The 27,131-nt window shown below is 35.5% G+C and overlaps 1 protein-coding gene across 2 annotated transcripts in view; it reads right to left on the bottom strand.

Annotated features, from left to right (window-relative positions):
* The window catches only part of Nedd4 (E3 ubiquitin-protein ligase Nedd4), a 523,801-nt gene that overhangs the window by 235,643 nt on the left and 261,027 nt on the right, over positions 1-27,131 (bottom strand). For both annotated transcript variants that reach the window (XM_090395739.1, XM_090395738.1), the window contains exon 9: positions 22,918-23,050. In XM_090395739.1, the coding sequence (XP_090251865.1) occupies positions 22,918-23,050 (133 nt within the window). The remainder of the gene's footprint in view (positions 1-22,917; positions 23,051-27,131) is intronic.

Here is a 27,131-nt window from a genome sequence, read left to right as displayed (position 1 = left end):
AGGTGGATTAAAAAATTTGGGCGAATCAAAGTTACCTGTTGTTGGAAGTTTTCCCACTTGGTTGTACTATAAATTAAAGATACCAAGAAATTATATACTTGGTTTAATCCTTTATCCAAGCGTAAGCAAACAAAGCTTGCGCCTGAACTATTTTCAGGACTGGGCAACTCGTATAAAGAAGCTAATGACTTCACATCACTTGCCTTAGCATCCCTTCCCATAATGCAAAGCATGGGATATAATTTCTTGGTATCTTTAATTCAGAGTTATCTGTATTTCAGATGATGGCCTTAATATTGAAGTTGAAATAATGGTAGTTAATTTTTAATTAAAATTATTATTCAACAGGTAGCTTTCCTATCAGTGGTCCTAACAGGCACTTAAGCGCCCACAACCTTGCCAAGTATTCTTGGACTTCGCAACCGTAACTCGAGGATAAGGTGGTTAACCCTATGCCTCCCAGTGTGTCCTATGTCTGTAGATGTGTGTGTGTGTTCACAAGGCCAGTTTGTCTGTTCTGGGGAATGACCCCCCCCCCCACACACCTCCATATGAGACTGGCTAACTCACCTTTCATAGAAAGAGACAATAAAGGTTCCTCACGTCACTGACAGGAACTGAACCCAGGTCTTTCCAACCAAAGGGCTTCGTCTATACCGACCGAGTTATGGAGGCTCATTCAACAGGCAGCAGTTTCCATTATTTAGCCATAATGAATACTAATCACTATCTTCACAAAAAATTGTGCATAAATTGTTATAATATTTTATTTGTTCTATAGGTTTACTGAGAATAAAGTTGATGTTTTCCATACCAATTTTATCACAACAGCTATTCAATTCAGTTAAAAGTGATCTGAAGACTAATACTATATTAAATGCTGTCTTGGTTGGCTGAGCAGCAGCATAACTGGTTGATTATGCTATGGTTTTGAACCTGCTGTAGAATGGATGGTTGCAAGTGTCATATTTGGTGTCAATAGTGAAGAATTAATTTTCAGACTATGTACCCATTAGTCCTTATATGATATGTAATAATCCTTAGTATGGCAGTTACTTATCATATGCTATTACTGTGGATGGGCTAAGCATAAACAGTCTGAAAGTCCTTCAATACAGACACCAAACATGACATTCACAACCATCCTTTCGGTAAGTTTTAAAAGAGGTAAACCGTGAGTAGACATAACTATACATAATAAATAACGGAAAAACTCACGTAGAAATATTATTTAATAGTATAATTTTCGCCTGTGTGTCACTAGCATCTTCAGTACAATTAGGCACAAAAATTAAACACTAACTGACAATTCCAAAAAGCGCCACCTAAGTAGCTGGTGTAAGATAACTAAAAAGGTCAATAACTTTCCTAAAAAAAAAATAAATAAATAATAAAAAAAATAATAATAAATAAAATAAAATAAAATAAAAAAAAATTTAATACAATAAAAAGTTAGGAAAGATTAGCTGATTTGTAAAGTACTATCTCCCATAAAGGGGATAGACGTAAGCCGTCGGATCTGTTTAAGTTAGGAGAATGAAGTAGAGTTTCACATGCTTCTTTATAAAGGCGTTCCATGAGAAACTGACTTTTGTGAAGTACTTTTGTCTTTCTCCAATGAACTCTGTGTCTAGTGAAGATGGCATGTTCTGCAAGTCCAGACTTTTCAGGTTTAAAGTATTCAATATAAGATTGGTGTTCTTCTAGCCGAATGGAGGCAGATCTTCCCGTTTGTCCGAAATAACATAATCCACAAGAACACGGAATCTGGTAGACACCTGGATGATTAAGATGTGGAAGCTTGTCCTTTGGAGAAGCGAGAAAGGTGGAGATTTTTCTAAATGGTCGAAAGGCAACAAAAATATTCAGAGGTTTTAAAATTTTTGCTATACGTTCACTGATGCCTTGTATATAAGGGATGGTAATGCGCGTTATCTCCACCTTTCTCGCTTCTCCAAAGGACAAGCTTCCACATCTTAATCATCCAGGTGTCTACCAGATTCCGTGTTCTTGTGGATTATGTTATTTCGGACAAACAGGAAGATCTGCCTCCATTCGGCTAGAAGAACACCAATCTTATATTGAATACTTTAAACCTGAAAAGTCTGGACTTGCAGAACATGCCATCTTCACTAGACACAGAGTTCATTGGAGAAAGACAAAAGTTCTTCACAAAAGTCAGTTTCTCATGGAACGCCTTTATAAAGAAGCATGTGAAACTCTACTTCATTCTCCTAACTTAAACAGATCCGACGGCTTACGTCTATCCCCTTTATGGGAGATAGTACTTTACAAATCAGCTAATCTTTCCTAACTTTTTATTGTATTAAATTTTTTATTTATTTTTATTTTATTTTATTTTATTTTTTTATTTTATTTATTTTTTTTTTAGGAAAGTTATTGACCTTTTTAGTTATCTTACACCAGCTACTTAGGTGGCGCTTTTTGGAATTGTCAGTTAGTGTTTAATTTTTGTGCCTAATTGTACTGAAGATGCCTGTGACACACAGGCGAAAATTATACTATTAAATAATATTTCTACGTGAGTTTTTCCGTTATTTATTATGTATAACCATCCTTTCATGGGCAGAATTTATATATAAATCCTACCCATGAAAAGATATTTGTGCTCCAGCTAATCCAATCACCACAGGCAAGTTATCAGAGACAAGTAGCAAGTAAATTTTCAGCCACATTCTAAATGCATTCAAAATATATTATTTTCTTTATAATTTTTATTTCTTTTATTCTAAAATATCAATTCATTTGCTGTCAATTACTTGATCATGGGTGGCTGCTTATGAATTTATTAAAGAGATTTGGAAATAAAATTTCTGGATATGAAATCCTTAACTTGAACTCTAGTGCAGTCACTTTTAAAGAATCACAAAAACACTTGCAATTTTAGTTGCCAGTTTTCTCTAAAAGTCATAACATAAATCTTCACTTTCTTCTATCCTTTTAATGTTCAGAACTTTATTTTTCTTTCTATATAAAAGACTATAAAAAAATAAAGAGTCATTAAAAACTCAACCTGCCACATCTTCCCTGAATAATTGTTCTGGTGTCATTGTCGTAACATAACAAGCAATAACTATAAATTCTGCCACCCCTCTCCTATATGAAAGACTTTATAAATATCTGCTATCAAGTTCCAAAAAATCTCCTCTCTTTCAGGTGTATTACAATGGTCCCCCCCCCATGAATGCTCCACTATGCATTGCACTTTTGTTTCAGTCATGAAGCGAGAAAAATGAGCCACCTTTATGCACCATAACTATGACATTAAAGCACCACACCTATGACACTTTAATTGAAATAGTAAATTTGGTACACATCAAGTGTGTGAGAAAACATGTAAGTTTTTCATAAGACTATTACACTTTTTTATAAAATCTTTATCAAGTAGCTTTATTTTTATCCTCCTACATGTTTCGCCAATCTGTTTCTATTGGCATCCTCAGGGAATACAAATCAGTAAGCACAAAATGAAGGTTACAGACTAGGTTATAACCGATGGTTCTAAATCATACAAAAATTGGTATTGTGCGTGACAATGTGCGTGTCTCGTTAACGTGATTTATTCGTGATGACTCATGATGTAATTGTTATGAAAGTTCATTTCTTTGATGTTTAATGATCTGACAAAAGTTTTCCAAATTTCTGGTAAAATTAGACCTTGATTCTTGTTTAGGTTTTCAGTTATACGGGCGACTGTAGCTGCTTCTTTAAAGGTTCTTGAATGGTAGTTATCTTCTATGTATGGCATAAGGCTCTTATCCCACTCAATGTGATGGTTAGTAGAGGCAAAGTGGCATGAAAGGCCTGAAATGTCTTGTCTGTTATTTCTGACATATCCTATGTGTTCTTTCTTTCTCGTTTCGAAGCTTCTAGATGTCTGACCTACGTAACTAATACCACATGAGCAAGGAATATTATATACTCCAGAGTATTTGTAGAATGGGTGAGGATCTTTCGGTGATCTTAAAAATTTCCGAATAGTATTGATTGGTTTGAATGCCACTCTGATCTTGTATGGTTTTAAAAGGTTAGCTAATTTTTTGGAAAGGTTGTTGACAAAAGGAATTGTAATTGTACTGATGTATTGGACGTCATCACGTTGTCGATGTGGTATATCAGTAAATAGAATCTTGTTATAGAGTCTTTTAGGGTAACCATTTAAAGAAAGTTCTCTGGATATTGTGGTTAATTCTGTTAGTAGGTCATCCTTGTCTGTCGTATACTGTATAGCTCTTTTCTTGAGACTATGGATAATGCTAAGTTTCTGAGCTATGTGATGAGCTGAGTTGAAATGGAGGTAACGTCCAGTATTTGTAGGTTTTCTGTATACAGATAGGTTGATACTATTATTGGATTGTTTCTTTATTAAAATGTCAAGGAATGGCAGTTTTTTATCTTTTTCCATTTCTAATGTGAATTTGATGGTATTGTGGAAACTATTGATTTGGTTGAGGTAATTCATTAGTTCTTCTTTTGTATGATCCCAAATGATAAAGATGTCATCTACATATCTGTACCAAATTTTCGGTTTTGGAAAGATCTGGGTTAAGATTTTTTTCTCTAGATCTTCCATGAATAAGTCAGCACAAGGAGGTGAGAGGGGACTACCCATAGCTAATCCAGTGAGTTGTTATGATTAACCACAGTTTTACCAAAACATTTAATCACAGCAAAAAGACACAAATTGATAAATTTAATTTACTGTATGATAATCATAACAACTGCAAACCTTCTCTACCAGATAAGCAAGTGATAATTAACCTATCTAAACACGTTTTAAGTAAACTTGAGATCTCTATCCTCAAAAAAGGTTTCAACTTTGCTTTAAAAACCAATTTCATTCCTAAAATAGAGTTCATCTGCAACTTAGAAAAAGCCTTCTCATTACTACTTCTCATTATTACATTGAGTGGGATAAGAGCCTTATGCCATACATAGAAGATAACTACCATTCAAGAACCTTTAAAGAAGCAGCTACAGTCGCCCGTATAACTGAAAACCTAAACAAGAATCAAGGTCTAATTTTACCAGAAATTTGGAAAACTTTTGTCAGATCATTAAACATCAAAGAAATGAACTTTCATAACAATTACGTCATGAGTCATCATGAATAAATCACGTTAACGAGACACGCACATTGTCACGCACAATACCAATTTTTGTATGATTTAGAACCATCGGTTATAACCTAGTCTGTAACCTTCATTTTGTGCTTACTGATTTGTATTCCCTGAGGATGCCAATAGAAACAGATTGGCGAAACATGTAGGAGGATAAAAATAAAGCTATTTGATAAAGATTTTATAAAAAAGTGTAATAGTCTTATGAATAATTGTCAAGAAAAAATTCAACATACATGTAAGTTTTTCATTACAAAGCAAGTTTTATATATCATGAATATATCATCATAATCAAATTCCTGATATATATACCCTCAAGGGATGTACAGGATATGATAATACTACATGAAAAATTTACATCATTACTAACTTCTTATCTACAATTTTCCTCCAAATAAGTCTGTTAAATGTCAAGACTCCAATATTATCAAGTCTTATATTTCTGTCTTCTAATACACTTTTTACTCTATCAATCCACCCATATCTTGGTCTTCTTCTGAGTCTTTTTCCTGCCAACATGGCAGAGAACACGTGTTATGCTAATCTTTCCTCTCCCATTCCGCTTAAGTGACCATACCACCTGAGATTAGCTCTGCTAATGAAGAGCTAATCTCAGGTGGTATGGTCACTTAAGTGTTTTGGCTAATTTCTCTCTTATTCCATATAAATTTATTCAGTTGACTTCCTACCACACCAACTTTGTTGACTCTGTTGTCTATTTCCATATTTAACTTACCATCTTCACTAAAAATCGTGCCTAAGTAGCTAAAATGTTTTACTTGTTCTATAAGTTCTCCATTCACAAAGCAGTTGATATTTTCAATGTTTCTGCCTATTTTTATTGTCTTTTTAATGCTGACCTTCATACCATATCTATTACAACAGTTATTCAATTTAGTCAGGGAATCTTGCAGACTTGCAGCGGATTTATTTAGAAGTACAGTGGCATCTCGCTAATCCGAACTAATAAAAACCGCGCTCGTTCAGATTAGCAAATTTTCCCCCAAGAGGCAACAATAACTAGCGTTTAAGACAAAAATAATCAGATTCTAATGGTACATCAATTTAATTCTGTAAATAAATGAATTAACTGATAGAAAAAAATGCTACTGTACTGTAATATAAAACTTAAAAAATAATACAGTACACAAGTTTATTTTAGTAAAAAAATTTAGTTTGTATGTACCTGTATTGTTGAGGATTCTGATTTAATAAAATTGCATAGTTCAGTACATAACTTAATTTGCATAAAAAATACCACTTTCTTGTACACAACACACAAAAAAAGTTTCACAAAATAACACAAACAAGTCTTTTTTTTTATTTCTTTATAAAAAACTCTGATTTTATTTTGCTTCTTGGAAGCTACATTTTTTTTGAATGCTTCTTCTCTGAGTTGCATTAGCAATAAAATTTGTGGAATGGCGTATCATTCTGCTTAGCCCATTCTATAAACATATTAAAACTGTCAACTGCTTCTTTGTGTTTTACTTTTTTTTTCTTCGAATTCTTTATCATCATCATCGTCTGCTAATTCACTGTAGTGTCATATTTATAATTTAGCATCTCATTTGATTTCAAATTCACTTTCTGTTCTGCCTGTAATCCATTCCGTAACATCTGTTTGTGAAATTTCAACATTTGGATTTCTATTTTTAACCAAATTATGCCCGTTTTGAATTTCTGCTTTTTGTGTACCACCGTAGTTATCTTTGTAAATTCTAGAAGGCCACAGTTTTTTCCATGACGGTCGACAGCGGTGATTCATGCCAACAATACAGTACGTACTGTACAGTATAAAAAAGCAAACGAGAACACACAATAAATCAAAATAGGCCTACAGTGTAACCATACAATCGACAGTATGAAAAAAACATACTGTACTGTAATAATAATAATAAAATAAATAATAATAGTTAAAATAATAATTATTAAATAAAAATAACAGCACACAAAATAATAATACGTAATAAATAAAACTTTTTTTTTTCTTTCAAACCGCAGTTTTGATTACTGGAGGGTTTGGATTAGTGAAATACTACTGTATAACATCATCCGCATAAAGCAAAGAGCTGAGATTAACACCTCCAATTTTGATATCAGGTTTAATATCACTTTCCTTCATAATGTGATCCATATAGATAATGAATGCGAGAGGGGATAATGTACATTCCTGTCTGACACCAGATTTAACATTAAACGATCTTCCTGTACTTCCTTCAATTCTAACTGCTGACTTACAACTCAAATAAAGACTAAGTATTGCTTGATATAATGCCCCATTAACACCATATAACTAGCGTTTAGAATGGCTTCTTTCTTGGCACCTTGTCATATGCCTTTTCCAGATATACAAAATTTAATTACAGATCTTTGTTATATTCCCATGATTTCTCAATTATCTGTCATAAAGTGAAAATCTGATCCTGACAGCCTCTATTTGGCCTGAATCCAGCTTGTTCTTCACCAAGCTTCTCTTCCACAATCCTTCTCAACCGTTTCTCAAGTATACTTGGCATATATCTTACCAGGATCACTAAGTAATGAAATGCCTCTGCAATTTTCACATTCAGTTTTATTTCCATTTTTATATATGGGCACTATGAGAGCTCTACTCCAGTCATCGGGAATTCTTCCCTCTGTCCAGGCTTTCTGAACTATGCAGTGCAGTCACAGTAAGACTTTTATACCACCATACCTCAGCATTTCTGGTCGAATATCATCTACTCCTGCTGCCTTTCCACATTTCAAGCCTTTGATGGCTTTTTCTACTTCAAGTATGGATATGTATTCCTGACTGTATGCCTGTTGAGTGTTTTTTACCACTGTGCTAACCTTCAGAATATCTTACCACCTTCTTGATATTTATTTATTATGTTCTTTCCAAAGTCCTCCCATGACTTTTGTTTAGCTAGTTTTACACAGTGTTTAGTTTTCTTATATTTGTCTCTGTTATTCTCTAAGAGCACAATCTGACTTATTTGCAAGGAACTTTTAATAATCTTTCTTCTTTTCCTTCACTGCCTCTTTAACTTCCTGTGTCCACCATCGAGTTCTGATTTTTCTATCCTTGCAGACAACCTCACCACATGCCTCTCTTGCTGAATCAAACAGTGTTTTCTTCAGCTTTCTTCTTGCCACTGAATCTCCAAGGTTTGGTGGCTGTTCTCAAACTCTTTCATTTTTTCTTCAATAATCTTTGTGTATTTTAGTTTACAGTTCACATCTGAGAACTGCTCAACTTTTATTCGCTTTAAATCTTTCTTACATGTTATTTTTCAGTATGAAATTCAATTTTATCCTGCTCAAGACTAAATGGTGATCACTTCCAATTTCAAATCTTCTGTACACTCTGGTGTCCTGCACTAGTTGGGAAAACATCACTATCAACAATAACATAGTCAATGAGACTTTGCTTATTCCTTGTCTCTTCTGTCCATGTGAATTTGTGCACATTTTTATGTTGGAACATTGTGTTAGTAATAACCAGTCCATTTCCTGAGCAGAAATCCAACAGGTATTTGCCATTATCATTAGCTTTGCTATTTTCTTCAAATTTTCCCAAAATATTTTTGTATGTCTGACAATCATTTCCTACTCTGCTATTTAGATCCCCAACAAGACCAACTTTTCCTTTTTCATTGTGTCAGTTGCTTTCTCTAAAGCCTCAAAAAATTCCTCCACTTCTACCTTAGTAGAACCTTCTATGGGACCATAGGCACAAATAAGTCTCATTGTCCAGTTCCCCATTCTCATATTTGCCCACATCACTCTACTTGAGACTGTCTGCCATTCAAGAGTATTAGCCTCATATTTAGTGTTGAATAATATGGCTATTCCTTCTTTTCCTTGATTGTCATTGCCTGAATATAACATTTTGTATTTATTGCTCAGAAAGATCTCACCAGTTTGTCTTTTTTGTTTCAGTCTGGTACTTATCTAATTCCTCAGCAAGCTCCATTTCTTTGCCATTCAGGCTTCTTATGTTGATAGTACCGATCTTGAACTTTGGTGATGTTGAGTTGGGGTAAGTTTTAGGATTTGTTCCAGTAGCTGACTTTTCGCTGTTTGCTCTGGTTCCCTGGCAAAAACAATGGGGGCCTTGTTTAAACACGTGACATCCCAGCCAGCATGAAATTCTGTCATGTTGTACCATCATTTTTTTATTTTGGTTTAACCAATAAGAATACAATTTGGTCAGCTAAATCCCAAATTGCCAGCCCATCTGTTCAGTATCCAGGTAGATACCTCACAGGGTGCACCATGAGAAGGCAAGGATTGGGCATTAGGTCAGAAGCACTGGTTGGTTCTCCGCATTCCTTTGAAGGCTATGTGGAGGTCTCCTTTCAGTTATATAGCTTGGACCTTTAAGCACCCCATCATGAATATATTCAAATTACAATTATCACTTCCAATAAGCAAATTTTTAATCAAATCATAAACATAATATGCATAATAAATAAATAATTTATTATTTAAAAATAAATTAATTTTACTTTTCTCACAATAAAAGAATTTCAGTCATAAACAAAAAAATAAAAATCAGCACAATCTAATTAAATACCGTTGTACATATATACATCTTATTCTTTCAATACCTTTACTCCCTAATTATAACGTGAATTAGCTTATTGTAATTAAATGCTTGAAAATTTTACATAACAAAAATGCTTTTTTAATACTGTTATTTAAAAAATACAATTATCTTGCAAAGACCGAATCATGTGACTGAGTGCATTATGAAAAGCGAGTCTGTCACCACATCAAGTGCTACCCACTTTCTTGTTTATGTTAATTTTATTGTTTGTCTTTTTCTATTAAATTATTGTTTATAGATAATTGATAAAATTCACTTTCATTATGAACATTAAATGAAAGATAACACAAATGTGTGTTATCTTGAGTTGAGATGAGCAATACCGTGGTATACATTTTAAACCCACATTAAAGAAAAGCATATTTCTATATGCTTGTGTAATGTATAGCAAGAATTAAAGAATGTATTACTTTGTTTTGCCATCATAATAATTGGTTTTTAGAACATCACCTATAACACAAACAGAGAGAGATAGAGAGTGAGAGATAAAACAAATGCCAAAAGTACAGAGTTAATAACACCAGTTTTGGTATTAAGTTTAAAGCTACTTTCCTTCACAATATGACTTATAAAATGACAAGAGTGGGGATAGTGTGCATTCTTGTCTTATACCCGATTTTACAACAAAATATTTTCCTATCTTTTTCCAAACGATACTTTTAGCCAGTCTAGGGTCATTTCCATTTTGAGTGGTCCTTGAATTTTTTCTTTGAGACTTGAAGGTAATTAGAATACTTTTGAATTGGTTACTAGCCAAAGCACAACATAGATATTGGCCTCAGGGGACAAGGAATAGAAGATGGCCTTTGAAAAGATGGGAAGAGACCATAACAAGCCACTATGCCTATTACTGGAAAGGAAGAAGAAGATATTTTCCTATCTATCCTTTAAGTATAAATGCATAATCACAACTGAATTACACGCTATATATTTCTTTGCATATGTCCTATTTACCATATACCAATCTTATATGGTAAATAGGACATATGCTCTAAGTCTCCTCTCTCAGAAAATGCCACTTCTCTGACCATTTCCAACCTCGTATCTGCCGACACTACAAAGAAGCCAACTGGGATGACCACCAGAATTCATACTTCTCCTTTCTTGGTCTGACTACTGTTTCTGTTCATCTGATCCGAACTCCCACTGCGAATGAATTACAGCAATTATTCTCACTGGCATGAAGACCTTCATCCACTATTCAACATGTAATCCTCATCTGCTTTCCAAGCCCCGGTTCAATCAAAAGTGTATCAGAGAGGTCAAAGAAAAAAATTAAGAACTCTAGCTTCACACTCTGCTTATTATAACATATTATAACATAACATAGTCAATGAGACTTTTCTTATTCCTTGCCTCTTCTCTCCATGTGAATTTGTGCACATTTTTATGTTGGAACATTGTGTTAGTAATAACCAGTCCATTTCCTGAGCAGAAATCCAACAGGTATTTGCCATTATCATTAGCTTTGCTCTTTTCTCCAAATTTTCCCAAAATATTTTTGTATGTCTGACAATCATTTCCTATTCTGCTATTTAGATCCCCAACAAGGACCAACTTTTCCTTTTTCATTGTGTCAGTTGCTTTCTCTAAGCATGCAGCACATGCAAATCAGTCATCTGCAGATCCAAATCTTATTTCATAAAGGACAACAGCAAAAAAAACTTGCCTCCTGTCCAAATGGAAGACATGCCTCCTGGTTCCTTGCAAAATTTGCTGGGTGCAACTTCTGTTCTTTTGCATTTCCACTGCTTCCAAGCAGAATCCTCTGCTCTTGATCTTCAAAGGCTTAAGGTTTCCCTGCCCCCACCGAATTACATTCATCTACTGCACTTACAGCTTTCTGATTTCCAAAAAACCACTTGACTTCTTCAGCTTCTTATGACCCCTTTTTGGCTTCACACTGAATGATGCTTCAGTTGCTGCAATGTTGCTGTAAAGAGTGAAGTCATCTTCCTAGGTGACCTTAACATTCACAACTCCTACTTACTTCCCTTTTCCAACACAAATGACTAAGCTGGATAAAATTCAGAATTATCTCCAATAAGCAATGCCATAATGCAAATCAAACATCTTCTTTAGCCTCTTTCATTTCATTTCTGGATAAAAGCCTTGCCTTAACCTTCCAGTCCTTTGTCTTTTGCCAATGTCCATCCCATCTCATTTCAAACAGTTTTGGACCATCTGCCCATCTTATTCTATCACAAGTTTTCCTCCTCTTGGTATTCAATCAGTTTGCTTATTGACTGCTAATATAGCCAGCCCATTTCTATTTACATACTTTGCAATTCTTCACAAATCCTCTACTCCAGTAATCTCTTTCTCTCTCTAATACTATTATTTTGAATCTATCCCTTTTTGTTATGTGGAGCATTCTTCCCTTAAAGGTGTTTCAAGCCACATGCAACCTATCTTCCTGTTTCCATGTCTCACTTCCGTAGGTAAACAGTGGAATAATGCATATATTAGATTTCTTTTTTAAACAACAGATAAATCTAATAACAGATAATCTTTATACAGCCCAAACCCTTTACTTTCTTAAGTGATTCTTCAATTTATTTCTCTTGTTTTTCCTTAAAACTGTCCACAGTAAATATAGTCAACAATTCAATAGAATTATCTGCTAATTTTAGTTTAATTTGATCTGAATTCTTCTTCTTATCCTCAATTCTCAAGACAGGTAAAGTCCCATGTAGATTAGAGCCTTCCACTGTCCTCTGTCCAAAGCAAGCTCTTTCATATGCCAACAGCTCTGAAAGTCCAATTCAGTTCCAATTACTTTATGCATGTTAATCATCTCACCTTGGCTCTTGTACCCTCCATAGTCCTCTCAAATACCAGAGGTATCTGAAGGCACTATGGAGGATACAAGACCCTTAAATACCAGGTCTGTCCAGTTCATTCGCACAATGTGATCAAACCAATGGAGTAATGCTTTTAAACTATGTTAAGTCATTAATAATTATTGAGTTATAGATATTTAAATCTCATGCAGCACTTGTGCATTGTATTATGTTCTATCCAATGAGTTCTATTGATTTTCCTGAAGTATTTCATTTGAAAATCCAACAATTTCTTCTCTGCTTCTTTTAAGGGCCAAGTTTTTGCAACACATAGAGAGCTGTTGGTAATATTATACTTTCGCATAATTTTATTTTTGGAGTTGTAGGAATTTTAGTGCTTAAGTCTTCTTGTAAGGCCACAACATCTTCTCTACTCTTCATAGTACATCCCAACTTTGCATCATCTGCAAACAACTGAATATCCTCATTCAAATCTGTGCTAATATCATTAACATAACAGCAGTGGCGCTAAAACAGACCCCTGAGGCATGCCACTAGTAACTTTCCTCTTGCGGGATATTGTTTCCCTATACACAACTTGCTGATACCTATCAGATAGCCAGTCTCCGATCCAACGCACTAATCTAATATCCTACCCCATCCTTTCTAGTTTGACTATCAAATTATCATGAGGTAATCTATCAAAAGTCCTTGCAAAATCTAATATACTACTGTATATCCCTCTCCTCTGTCCAATGAAGCCATCACCTTATTGTAATAAGTAAGTAGATTACTAGAACATGATCTCCCTTTAGCGAATCCATGCTGTCCATCAAAGATAATACCATTGTTGTCAACCCAATTCTGGATCCTAGTTCTCACCAGCTTAACCAACATGTGACACACAGATAGGCCTATAATTTGATACTTGAGTTCTATCACCTCCCTTATGAAGTGGCACAATATGGCCCTCCTTTCACTCCTTTAAAACTTGATCCAGTGCAAGACTCCTGTTAAAAAAATATGTCAAGGTAGATGCCAACTCCCTGGCACACTCCTTCAAAATACGTGGTAATATATTATCAAGTCCCACAGCCTTATTAACAAGTGTGCTCAATTCCCCATATACCTCTTGCTCACTTACAGTCAGTCTCTATTCCTCATCATCAACTGCTCTCAAACTCTCCATGATGTCACATTCACAACAATGAAACACCTTTATGAACTGCTCATTAAATATCTCAGCTATACCCTCTGCAGCAGTTGTTCTCATACCATTCTCTCCAATCAATGCATCCTTCAATAATCTTTTTTTTTTTTTCTTTTTTTTTTTTTTTTTGCTGGGTTCACATCAAAAGAGCTCACTAAGATTATTATTGGCTTTATTAGCTAACTGCTGCTCATACTTCACTTTTGCTACCCTTACCAACCAAGTTATCCTCCTTGCCTGTTCCTTGTAATGCTCATGGAACTGATTATTACCACTCTTAATGTTGCCTCCATAATGGCTTTTTCCTCTGTATCACATAATTAATCTCTTCATTCATCCATTTCACACCTACCTTATTTAACTTTATGACCCTTGGAATACATTTAGACATTGCTTCTACTAGATAGTACTTGAATATCTCTCAAGATGCACTTATCTCCTTTCCAGCTAGCTCCTCATTCCATGCTACACCTGTAAGCTGTCTCCTGAGCTCCTCATAACCACGAGCCTTGTAGTTCCACATATACCCATTTTCTCACAGAGGTCTGTCTCACTGCTGTAAATCACTCAGGTAATCACTTCATGGTCACTCTCACCAACTGGAGGGTGATTTGACACCTCATTCATAATTACAACCTCTGATGAGATGATTAAATCCAAGACCCACAATCCTTGAGTGCCCTCTGTTACATACTGTCTGAAGTAGTTGTCCCTCAAGAAATTCATTTTCTTTACTTCCAGTTGCTATCTCCTCATCTTAGTTTATATTGCCATAATTAAAATCACCCATTTTTTATTTGCATGGCTAATTTGATTATACATTTCATAGTCACTACCATCCACATTACCAGATCTATAACAACATCTGACTAAGAATTTCATTCTATTCATGTCTATCTCACAACATACTGCCTCAAAACTACTGGCACTATTTCCCTCTTGCATCTCTGCTTAGCCTCTGTAGCTCAGTTGGTATAGACGAAGCCCTTTGGTTGGAAAGACCTGGGTTTGATTCCTGTCAGAGACTTCAGGAACCTTTATTTGGTCTCTTTTGCCGAAAGGTGAGTTAGCCGATCTCATACGGAGGCAGGATTTTTTTTTTCCACCCAGAAACTCGGGCTTTTTGTCTGAGCTTCTTCTGAATACCAGGAGGCATAGGGCTAAACTTCCTTATCCTCGGTTACAGTTCCAAGAATACTTACTTCAACACCGTAAAAAAGTAGAAGAGAAGAGGATTAAGTAAAATAAAGCATCTCTACTTTGTATGAACATAACTCTTTCTCTATCATCAACATATCAAATAAGTGGCGTTCCACTAATGCCACTTATTTGATATGTTTGTATACAAGTGCTAAAAGTGTAAGAAACAAAGCAAATCAAATGGTTGCATTAATTGAGTCTCTTCACCCAAGAATTGTTGGAATAAGTGTGACATGGTTGGATGAGGATGACATCCTGACGGGAATAGAGATAGAAGGGTATGATGTGTTTCATGAAGATATAAAGGGTAACAAGGGAGGGGTGAGTGCTGTTGATGATAGAGAAAGAGTTATGTTCATACAAAGTAGAGTTTTGTTCATACAAAAACTTTATGACCCTTGGAATACATTTAGACATTGCTTCTACTAGATAGTACTTGAATATCTCTCAAGATGCACTTATCTCCTTTCCAGCTAGCTCCTCATTCCATGCTACACCTGTAAGCTGTCTCCTGAGCTCCTCATAACCACGAGCCTTGTAGTTCCACATATACCCATTTTCTCACAGAGGTCTGTCTCACTGCTGTAAATCACTCAGGTAATCACTTCATGGTCACTCTCACCAACTGGAGGGTGATTTGACACCTCATTCATAATTACAACCTCTGATGAGATGATTAAATCCAAGACCCACAATCCTTGAGTGCCCTCTGTTACATACTGTCTGAAGTAGTTGTCCCTCAAGAAATTCATTTTCTTTACTTCCAGTTGCTATCTCCTCATCTTAGTTTATATTGCCATAATTAAAATCACCCATTTTTTATTTGCATGGCTAATTTGATTATACATTTCATAGTCACTACCATCCACATTACCAGATCTATAACAACATCTGACTAAGAATTTCATTCTATTCATGTCTATCTCACAACATACTGCCTCAAAACTACTGGCACTATTTCCCTCTTGCATCTCTGCTTAGCCTCTGTAGCTCAGTTGGTATAGACGAAGCCCTTTGGTTGGAAAGACCTGGGTTTGATTCCTGTCAGAGACTTCAGGAACCTTTATTTGGTCTCTTTTGCCGAAAGGTGAGTTAGCCGATCTCATACGGAGGCAGGATTTTTTTTTTCCACCCAGAAACTCGGGCTTTTTGTCTGAGCTTCTTCTGAATACCAGGAGGCATAGGGCTAAACTTCCTTATCCTCGGTTACAGTTCCAAGAATACTTACTTCAACACCGTAAAAAAGTAGAAGAGAAGAGGATTAAGTAAAATAAAGCATCTCTACTTTGTATGAACATAACTCTTTCTCTATCATCAACAGCACTCACCCCTCCCTTGTTACCCTTTATATCTTCATGAAACACATCATACCCTTCTATCTCTATTCCCGTCAGGATGTCATCCTCATCCAACCATGTCACACTTATTCCAACAATTCTTGGGTGAAGAGACTCAATTAATGCAACCATTTGATTTGCTTTGTTTCTTACACTTTTAGCACTTGTATACAAACATATCAAATAAGTGGCATTAGTGGAACGCCACTTATTTGATATGATTTCTCCATGCTTAACTCGAGCCATTTCTTTTTCTTGTCCCAAAACTCATTTTAAATTCAACTGTTTTCCCTACATCCTCTTCCCTTTTTGTTTACAATTGCATTCACATCCTTTGGAGCATCAACGTTTCTCATGCTGTGTTCTCCTGTCCAACTTGAGACTCCCCATCTCCCTGTCTGTTTTCCACACCTGTTCTCTCATTCTCTATACTCATGCCATTCACCTCTTCATTCATAACCACTACTTCAATCTTTCCTGTCTTGCTCTCACATTCTTCCACATCGCACTCATTCATTCTGTGCACTCACTTCTCTACCATCCAGCAGCAGTCTCTCCAAGTGTCAAAACCATTCAAATGCAGTCTATCACTCTTATATAGTTCACTTTGTCCTTCAAACTCATTCCACACATTAACAAACTGTACTCCTTTCTCTTCTCTTCTCACATTTCCACTAACATATCATTATTAATCCTTGCTCTCCACCTGATCTTACCACTGTCACATACTTTGGCAACATGCTTACTACCATTCCTATCACACTATTATCTTTCATTCGTCTCAACAACCTCCTGATATCCAATCTGATGTGATCTTTGTTCCCAATCAAATCATTTGTCTCTATTACAACCACTAACTCTTTTGCTCACTTACTTCTTATATCCAATGCCTAGATCGCTCTACTCATTCTACCTCCAGGAAAACAAACCATTTACATTCTCTCGTGCAGCACAGCTTTAATAATTGAATCAAGGTACAAAGCCATTTGCAGGTCTCTCATTCACTCTCTCAATTTTGTTGCCAGTCATACAAGCTTGTTCACAGTCAACACTGCTCGCTACCTACCTTTAACTGCACTTTGTTTTGTAACTTCTGCTACATTCGTCTTTTGTACCATCGTTTGTTAGGTTTCTCACAAAAAAAGTTTCTCTCTCTATAAAATCTGTCATGGTAGTTCTGACTTCGTAACTTATGATGTTCGTTTTTATAATTTTTTTTGTTTAGGAGAACGTACTTAGAAAAATGTTAAATTTTGACTGAAATAGTCTTTTCTGTAATAATATTTATTGAGGCCTTTGTTAAAATAATGTGAAACATGACATCATTGTGCAAGGTTATTATGAAATGTTAAATCAGTAAGTCTAATGCTAAGATTAGTGAAGAGTTCTGAGAATTGTGATAGATGAAAATTTCCAAAGCCCAGCAAAGAATGACGTCATCATGTCCAAAGGTCAATATGTGACCACAGCTGCCATGGATAAAGAATTCAAAAGATGGCCAAAGCATGACATCAGCATGTCCGAAGGTCAATACGTGACCATTTTTGAGAGACGTGCACATGTGCATGATGGAAGTCAGGGCCTATATAAGGCAATTCATAAGGAAGGAATTTTGTCTGAGCCATCCACTATGTGTAGAATTTTTGTACATAGTCCTTGAATGATTTGTTGACCAATACATCCAATGGTTGTAGACAGTGCTTTTTTCTGGAAAAAAAGGTGCCGGTACTCACCATGAAGATGTTATTAAAGCAACTTCCACACTTTTAACATATCCTCTGATATACCCTCATCGTCTCTAGATCGCTTCTTGCTTTTGGTATCAAAAGCAAAATGACGATTTTGGAGCAGCAATCAGTCCACATATTTGCTAGGGTTGAAATGAGTGAGAGGAGGTCCTACTATCCTGATGAACATCAGTGCTGAAGTTGTCCGTACAAGCAGAAATGACCTAGATGAAGTTACTATAAGATTCATCTGAGAGAGACCCCTTTCTCATAACTGGAAGATATTGCAATTTTGTCCAAAGTGTGCTTTACAGGAAGTAGTATGTCCGGGACTTTATTTTCTTGAAGATATTCACGAAAACCACGAACTGCTTCTCTTTCATTTAAGTGAAATTTGCATGCTAACTTTCTCATTTCAGCTTCACCAAATGTCAGATGCTTCACAAGATTTTGTGACCAATACTTGGAAACTAAAATCTTAGAACATTTAGGCAAATCATCATCATCTCCTTCAAGCAGACGCTTTCGAACAGCTTCTCTCAGACTTTTATAGAAAGCAGATGAACTTATTGAAGGCCTGTGTCTTTCATTTTTCTGGAGCTCAATCCCTTTGAACTTCATGCTCTTCTGACTTCGAAGAGAAATACTGTAGTACGGACCAGGATTTTCAATTCTTCAAAATGTTGAACTGTATTCTTAATCTTCCTGTCTGCTTTGTACAAGTCAATATTGAGTTCAATTCATGAACACAGTACCATCTACTGGAATATTTATAACTTCTCTCTTGTAAATCTAGACTTAGTTCACTAAGTTCTTGGAGAGCATCACACATAAGACCCAAATTAAGAACAAACTCACGACGTTATTTTTCTTAAAAGGCCCTCATAAAGAAGGCGATACGATCTGGTTTGCTTCTTCTGCTGTCTTCGTTTCCCTCCAGAAAGTGATGGACGAGGGATTCAAATTCTTGCCAAACTGCAGAAACAGTTCAGCTAGATGCAACCCAGCGAGTGCTTAAAATTCTGCCAATTTAAAGACGTTGAAGTTCTAGAGTCGCTGCATGTTCCTGTAGTTCCCTATCATTCTTAGATGAAGCATGGTAAGTCACATAGAGTTTGTCCATGAAATTCTTAAAGCAATTTCTGCTTCTTCAGCCTTACTTTTTTTACTCATTGGCATAAAGTAACTACCGTATATTATTGCGTATAATGTGAAAAATTTATGGTAAAAAATACTACTTAAAGTTAGGGGTTCGCATTATATGCGGATCCTAAAAAATATAACATCTTATTAGACTTGCACACACAATATATACTACCTAATGTCTATGCAACCAAATCTACTTGACCCACTCTCATTTGGCGACCGAGCGCGCATCGTATCTGCGCATAAAGCCAGTAATGTAAATAGACTAATGATAGAGCACAGTGAGATAGATAGTGCACAGTTAGGTATATCGGTTTAACCACAGTTCATTTTAAATATTATTCGTTAAACAAACCTAGCCTGAAAATGAGCCAACAGAAATAAATGTTCATCTTTTGAAGCAGGATTTAAATTGCATGTCGTGCAGTTTACAGAAGAACATAATAACAATGTTGCCATGAGAGAATTTGGTGTAGCAGAGAGTAATATTAGACTTTGGCGTAAGCAAAAAGACAGTCTTGAAAAAAATCCCCAAAACAAAACATGCCCGTTGTGGAGATGCAGCATCCTTTCCAGAACTCGAAGAAGAGCTAAATGAATGGATTTTGACGCAACGACAAGATGGCATTATAGTAACAAGAAATGCAATTCGTTTTCGAGCTCTACAACTCAAGAATGGTAAATTCAAGGACACACCAGGTATTTCATCTTTTCTTGCTTCGCCTGGGGTGGTGCAACAGATTGGAACGCAAAGCATTAACATTACGACACTGAACAAAAATTGCGCAGAAGTTACCAAAGTAGCTTGAAGAAAAAGTGCAGTCCTTCCATAAATTTATCATAAAATTATAGAAGTGTCACGGATATGAACTTTTCCAAATTGGCAATATGGATGAGATGCCCATGTGCTTTGATATGCCTGGGAATCAAACAGTAAACTCAGTTGGTGAAAAGGGTGTCTTCATAAAAACAACAGGACATGAAAAAACGCATTTTACCGTTGTTCTAGCATGCATGGCAGACGGAACCAAATTAAAGCCGACAGTGATATTTAAAAGGAAGAAAATTCCGAAGCATAAGAAATTTCCACCAGGTGTAATTGTTCGCACCAATCAGAAAGGTTGGATGGATGAAGAAGGTGTACAATTGTGGCTGGATCAAGTATGGAACATATGTCCAGGTATCTTGTTATGTCAACAAAAGCATGCTAGTCTGGGATATGTTCTGAGCGGATTTAACGGAGGCAAGCAAAGAGAAAGCACGTGAGCAATGTACAGACCTAGCAGTCATACTGGGTGGTCTAACTCCGTTTTGCAGCCGCTTGATGTCAGCTTGAATAAGCCATTTAAAGATCACTTACGTGAAAAATGGAGAGAATGGATGTCACCTGGTTTGGTGAAGATGACAAAGGGTGGGAATTTTCAGAACCCTAAGATCACCCTAGTCACCAGTTGGGTTAAAGAAGCATGGGATTCAATGCCATCTGAAATGATTCAATGCTCATTTCTTAAATGTGGAATAAGTAATTCAATGGATGGATCCGAAGATCACATCATATACGAAAGCGAGGATGACGCACAACAAAATGAAGAGCATGAAGACGATGAAGACAACTGCTACACTGATGACACAATCCCTACAGATGAATTTATAAATGAAATGTTTGATGACTCAAAAGATGAAGAATTTAAAAGATTTTTTTCATTTTGTTTTAAAATAAATATTTCTTTCGTTAATTCATATTGTATTATTTATAATGTTATGGAACAAGATTAACAGATCACATTATACGTGGACATGGCATTTTAGGGCTAGTTTTCAAACAAAATTTCTAGTTTGCATTATACGCGATAATATACGGCACTTATTTTAGTCATTTTGAACAAGGATTGCACTGATTTTAACTTAGATTAATTCAAAATTCACATGAACACCTGCTTATTGCAGAGTGAATATAGAACCGATAAACGGATATTGGAATCAATCGGAAGTGAACACAACTTCCTGTTTCTGGTTGCGTACCAACCTATGAAACAGGAAAGCAGGATACCAACTTACGAATAATCAAAACTGAAAATTCAATTCGTGAACACAGTACCATCTACCGGAATATTTATAATACATTTTGCTAAATCGCAAATTTTTAAAAACTTAAGAAAAAAGGTGCCGGTACTGCATACCACCAGAAAAAAAGCACTGGTTGTAGACAAGGTGCCAGGAAGGAATAAAAGCCACATCGGTCTTCCCATTCAAAAGTTGTTTCACTATTTCAGGTCCTAAGTGTCTGCAAAAAATCCCACATGAAGGATAGTTTCTCATATGCATATGACTGGTACAGTATTAACAAAAGACCATACTATTCAATGACAAAGACAACATGACAATTGTTGTATTGAAATGCTGATTCTCTTCAACCAAATTCCAAAATATTTGAAACATTCATTATCTATTTTCTTAATAGTTTTAACTTTTTTTCGTGTGTGAGGTATATGTGAAACTATTTTTGTAAAGGAAAATCAGGGTGCGAGATATATGTGAAGGTGAGTTATATTCGAGTAATCTACCATTTATCCAACCCTTCACAATTCTCAGAATGGCGAGATGGGATAATTTAAGTACTATTACATGGTGTTCTACAGAGAAGTTGGACAATCAAGGGTTGGTTAATTAAAGGGCTGTTGTTTTGAAGGTCATATAAACAGTAGATTACTGTACACACACACACACACACACACACACACACACACACACACACACACACACACACACACACACACACACACACACTTCTATAATTTCTACAGTTACTGATGATACTCTACTCTAGACAGAAAAAATTTAAACAATTTTTACATCATGCGACATTACAGCTAAGGAGAAATATATCACTGAAAACTTCTTCAGAATCCTTTAAACCAGCACCATCACTAAAATGCATTTTATTTATGAAGTTTTGTGCATCAGCAATAATTAGAGCGACTTCTCTGTATTTGGGATAAATTTTCCAAATCAAGATAAATCAATTTCCAGAAATCAAAAGAGAAAGTAAAAATACTCGATCATGCTCTAGATTCATCAATTTCATGAAACCTGTTTAAGACTTCTATATTTGTTTATGCTATGTTTCAAAATGAAATACTAAATTAACCAGATTGCTCTATATTTGCTGTCTCAAATCCATCAGTAGTTTTTTTTTTTTTTTGTGTGAAAATTGCCATTCTCTTAACTTTATTTAATAAATACCATAAGGGAACAGTAATACAATATATTTTGGGAAAATTTGGTGCTAACATATGAGTTTCATGCAAAGGTTGATTTGATTCTGAGACTCCTGCTATTTAAGGGGTTAGCTAATGGCAGAGAAATGGATGGTGCTAGAAAGGATCAGTAGAAATTTAAAACTCCTTAAAGATATTAATAGAAAAAAAAATGAAGCGCTTTGGACACACTGAAAGAATGGAAGGACTTTTCAAAATAGTAACAGAAAGCAAAGTTCCCAGAAAAAGAGAAAGTGATAGACCTCAATGAAATAAATGAATGGTGTGCCTGAAGCGACTCTTCTTCAAACAGTTGAAGCCTTCAGAAAAGTATACAACGGGACCTGGTGAGGGCTGTGTATCACACAATTGAAGAACAGAGTGACAATACAGTGTTGATGATGTCCAGTGAATCTATGGATGGATGGCTACCATAGGTTCTAGTAATATTTTGGAAACATGAGTAAAGTGGATAAATAAAATAGATTCCACAATTTAGAGAAATGCTATTCTACTTACATGTCTTAGCACATCTTCATTGGTATGATGCTCACTGTCATCATTATGATCAACACTAATGTGCACCCTCATCCTGAACTCTCGAGCTGAATCTAAACTGCGCTGCTGTGCTTGGTCTTCCATAAGAGAAGCCCTAGCAAGTATATTTAAATTCTTATGTGCTGTGTCACATACAAAAGAAGGCTAAAAGTAATGCTTGTTTTTGAATAAAACTAAAAATACTTAAACTAGGTAAATTCAATTATAAATAGATATTACAGAATGCTTTGTACCTACATTCATTCTTCTATGCATCCATCTTGATCTGAATACATTTTTCCTATCACAGAATCTGGACTTCAAAAGTATTTTGGAAAAATACATAATAGTGACTTCTAAACCAATCTTTCATGTCTTTTCATTTATGATCAGTTAACTAAAAAAATAACTTGCAGCTAAGCTCAAATTACAAGCCATATGTGGCTTGACTGCTTGGAATTTCATAGACAATTTCATTAGCAGCATGTGGTTTAGCATTATTGATGTAAGGTTTGTCATGTTGTACCATCATTTTTTATTTTGGTTTAACCAATAAGAATACAATTTGGTCGGCTAAATCCCAAATTGCCAGCACATCCTTGTTCGTTCAATATCAAAGTAGATACCCAACAGGGTGCACCACAAGAAGGTGAGGATTGGACATTAGGTCAGAAGCCCTGGTCGGTTCTCCGCATTCCTTTAAAGGCTATGTGGAGGTCTCCTCTCAGTTATACAGCTTTGACCCCTTAAGCACCCCAGACTGATTTGGAGGAAAATTGTAGATAGGAAGTTAGTAATGATGTAATTTTTTCATGTAGTACTGTCATATCCTGTACACCCCTTGAGGGTACATGGCAGGAATTTGATGATGATGATGATGTAAGGTTTTGAGTGACAATAACAGGTTGTCTTTTTTCTTTCCAGTTTTAACAATAGGTATTCTTGTTGAGGACAACTATTTGTGGGTCTAAGAAAATCTGAAGCATGGTATCTATATACAATACATTTTCCTGTAATCTAAATTTTTTATCATCACTCGATCATAGAATATCTAGACTACTATGTGCTTAGAACATTCAAACCTAGAAGAAAATTCTTTGATAAGTACAAGGTGATTTTGATTTCATACATCACCCTTTTCTGCTTTATCAGTTGTAGAGTCTAAGACTGCCAAATTTAGGCTGATTTACTAAAGCATATTCTCTCTCCAGCCCTGCTAATATCAGCAGTTTCTGCATCTGACACACCAAATGGCTGTTGATGGGTATCCATGCAGTTTTCTTTTCCTGATTTGATTATGAATTCAATGATGATCATTGTCACAAGTTCACTGGGTGAGCTTGTGACAATGATCATCATGTCATAGTATCCTACACACAGGATACTATGACAGCAATACATAATTAAGTTTCCATTATTACTAACATTCCATCAGCAACTTTCCTTCAAATTAGATCACTTCTCAGCACTCAATATTATTTGATCTTATAATTCTGTTGTCTAGCACATTTCTAACTTCATCATCCCACAAAGATCTTGTTCTTTGGATCTTTTTCCTGCCATCATGGCAAAAAAAACACCCAGAGGAAGAGCTCATACAAACTTAGACTGAATGCTAACAGTATCGAGTTACTTCCTAATAATATTTATAATATGACTCTGCCACTGATGCCATATATTCGTAGTCTCCAGTCTTTGATCAGGTATTTTATTTCTAGAGAAACTCTCAGATCTACAAGCTTTTTTGCTATGAATGCAGCCTTATATGCCGTAAGCATTTCGGCCAATTTTTCTCTTATTCTATAAATATGGGTTCAAAAGAAGTCAATAACATCCCCATAGGCAAGGGACATCATACCATGTAATGAGTTGTATTTGTAGCGGTATAAATTGGAGAAATATGATGATCCCAAGTAAGTGCAACTGTGTCTAGGTGAAATGGCTGTGAGAAGGGAACTGATGGAGTTTAAGAGAGGCATTCTCATAGGATGTCAAATTGCAGGCTTATTTTTTGACAATCTGTTGACAAATCGGGCCAACAATTAGTGATACCATACTGAGATGGAAGCAAAGGGAGTCAACTGCAAGTGCTATCTGCAGTGGACGACCCACCACACTAACCACATGTAACCATAGAGTGCAGTGAAGGATAATACATAAAAACTGGCATTCACTGGATAACACACTGAATGCAGAGTTCTAGGTAGCAACTGAAACATGAATCTGCACAAAAACTTGCAAACAAAGCTACTGTGAGAATGATTAAGAAAAATGAAGAGGCAATTAAAAAAATCTGTTCTTTATGGAACAAAATTATATGCCAGGTCATCATCATATATGAGAGACATTATAAAAGTGAAGATGGAAAATGTCCTAGTGATGCAGATAGAAGATTGCACACAAAAAGGAATACCTTTAGATAGAAATGTAATCAAACAGAAAGCATTACAGTTGTACAAACAGATTCAGGAAAAGGAGTCAACAACATCAAACAATTGTGATTTTTCAGCAAGCAAAGGTTGGCTTACAAAATTTCTCAAAAGATACGTGCTTCATAATGTAAAAATAAAAGGAGAAGCCACATCTGCAGATGAGCCGGCAGCTAGGGAATTTCCTTCAAAACTGTCCAAAATTACTGAAAATGGTGGCTACACTCCTGATCAAGTTTGGAACACAGATGAGACCAGCCTTTTTTTGTAAAAAAATGCCAAGTAGAACTTATATAGCAAAATCACAAAAAAGTGTTGGTGGCTTAAAGCAGCTAAGGATCGTGTGACTATTATTTTGCAGCAATGCTTCAGGAGATTGTATATTAAAACCATTACTGATTAATCGATCCCTAAGACCATGGGCAATGAAAGTTGTGGATCTTAACACGATACCAGTGCACTGGAAGGCAAACAAAAACAGTTGGGTTACAAAAGAAATTTTTAATGAATGGTTCCATCAATGTTTTGTTCCAGAAGTTAAACACTATTTGAAGGAATAAAATCTGGACTTTAATATAATAAAGTTTTATTGAATATAGACAATGCACCTGGTCATCCTGTTTTAGAACACCCGAATGTGGAATTGTTTTCTGCCACCTAATCTTCTTCTCTCTTCCATCATCGGCCGAATGAAATCTTTCCACTTCTGTCTGTCCCTGGAGAGTCTGAACAGTTCTGTCCAGTTTGGTGTAATTGCGATTTGGTTTTCAGGTCCTCTTTTATTTTGTCTATCTATCTAATTCTGGCCACCCTTTGGATCTTTTACCTTCCATCTTTGTATAAGGGCTTTCTATTCCCATTCTGGTCATATGGCCAAACCACTGTAGTCTTCTTTCTTGGATTTTGTCTACTATTGTTATTTCTTGTTTTCGTCGTTTCCTTATGTCTTTATTTCCTTGTCTGTCCAGCAGAGATACTCCAAGTAATCTTCTTAGCCAACCCATTTCAGTAGCTAATTTTTTCTCTTCAGCTGTTTTGAGATTCCAGCATTCACCTGCTACCTAATACAACCACTAGACCAGGGAGGGATCGCTATCTTCAAAACTTACTACATGAGAAGAACATTCCAATACATTTCAGATAAACTAGATAAGGATAATTTACTGACAGTTATTGATGCAAAGAAGAAATTTCTATTTCGGATTGCATCAAACTTGCTAAGTTGGCATTATCAGAATTAAAACAATCAACTTTAAATACATGCTGGAAAGCTACTTGGCCAAAATGTGTGAAAAAGAAAAACCCTGCATCTTTCCATACACTTGAATATCTCAGTATCATCAATTAGCAAGTGAAGCTGGCAGAGAAGGATTTGATGATTTTATATCTGCAGATATTGAAAAATTGATGGTCGACAAGGCTGTTAGCGATGACGAAATAATAGAAGCTGTCCTTGAGAATCTCGATGAGAAAGAAAAAAGTGATGATGATGAAGAGATTCCACTCACTGCAGGATTAATTAAAGAAGGGCTTCAAATGGCTAGTAAATTGCAAAGTCATTTTCTTATACATGACCCAAATACTGAATGAGCTGAACAGTTTAAATGCGAACTGAAGTAATGTATAGTGTGATATGAAGAATTATACAAAGATCTAGTCAAAACAGGATCTCAGCAATTAATTACAGAGTTCCTGGTAAAAAAAAAAAAAAAAAAAATATATATATATATATATATATATATATATAAAATAAACCTTCAGAACTAT

Source organism: Typopeltis vanoorti, chromosome 7 (genome assembly GCF_054136105.1).
Source record: "Typopeltis vanoorti isolate ZY-2024b chromosome 7, IOZ_Tvanoo_1.0, whole genome shotgun sequence".
In the NCBI taxonomy this organism is placed as follows: domain Eukaryota; kingdom Metazoa; phylum Arthropoda; class Arachnida; order Uropygi; family Thelyphonidae; genus Typopeltis; species Typopeltis vanoorti.
This window is presented reverse-complemented; position numbering and strand designations above follow the sequence as displayed.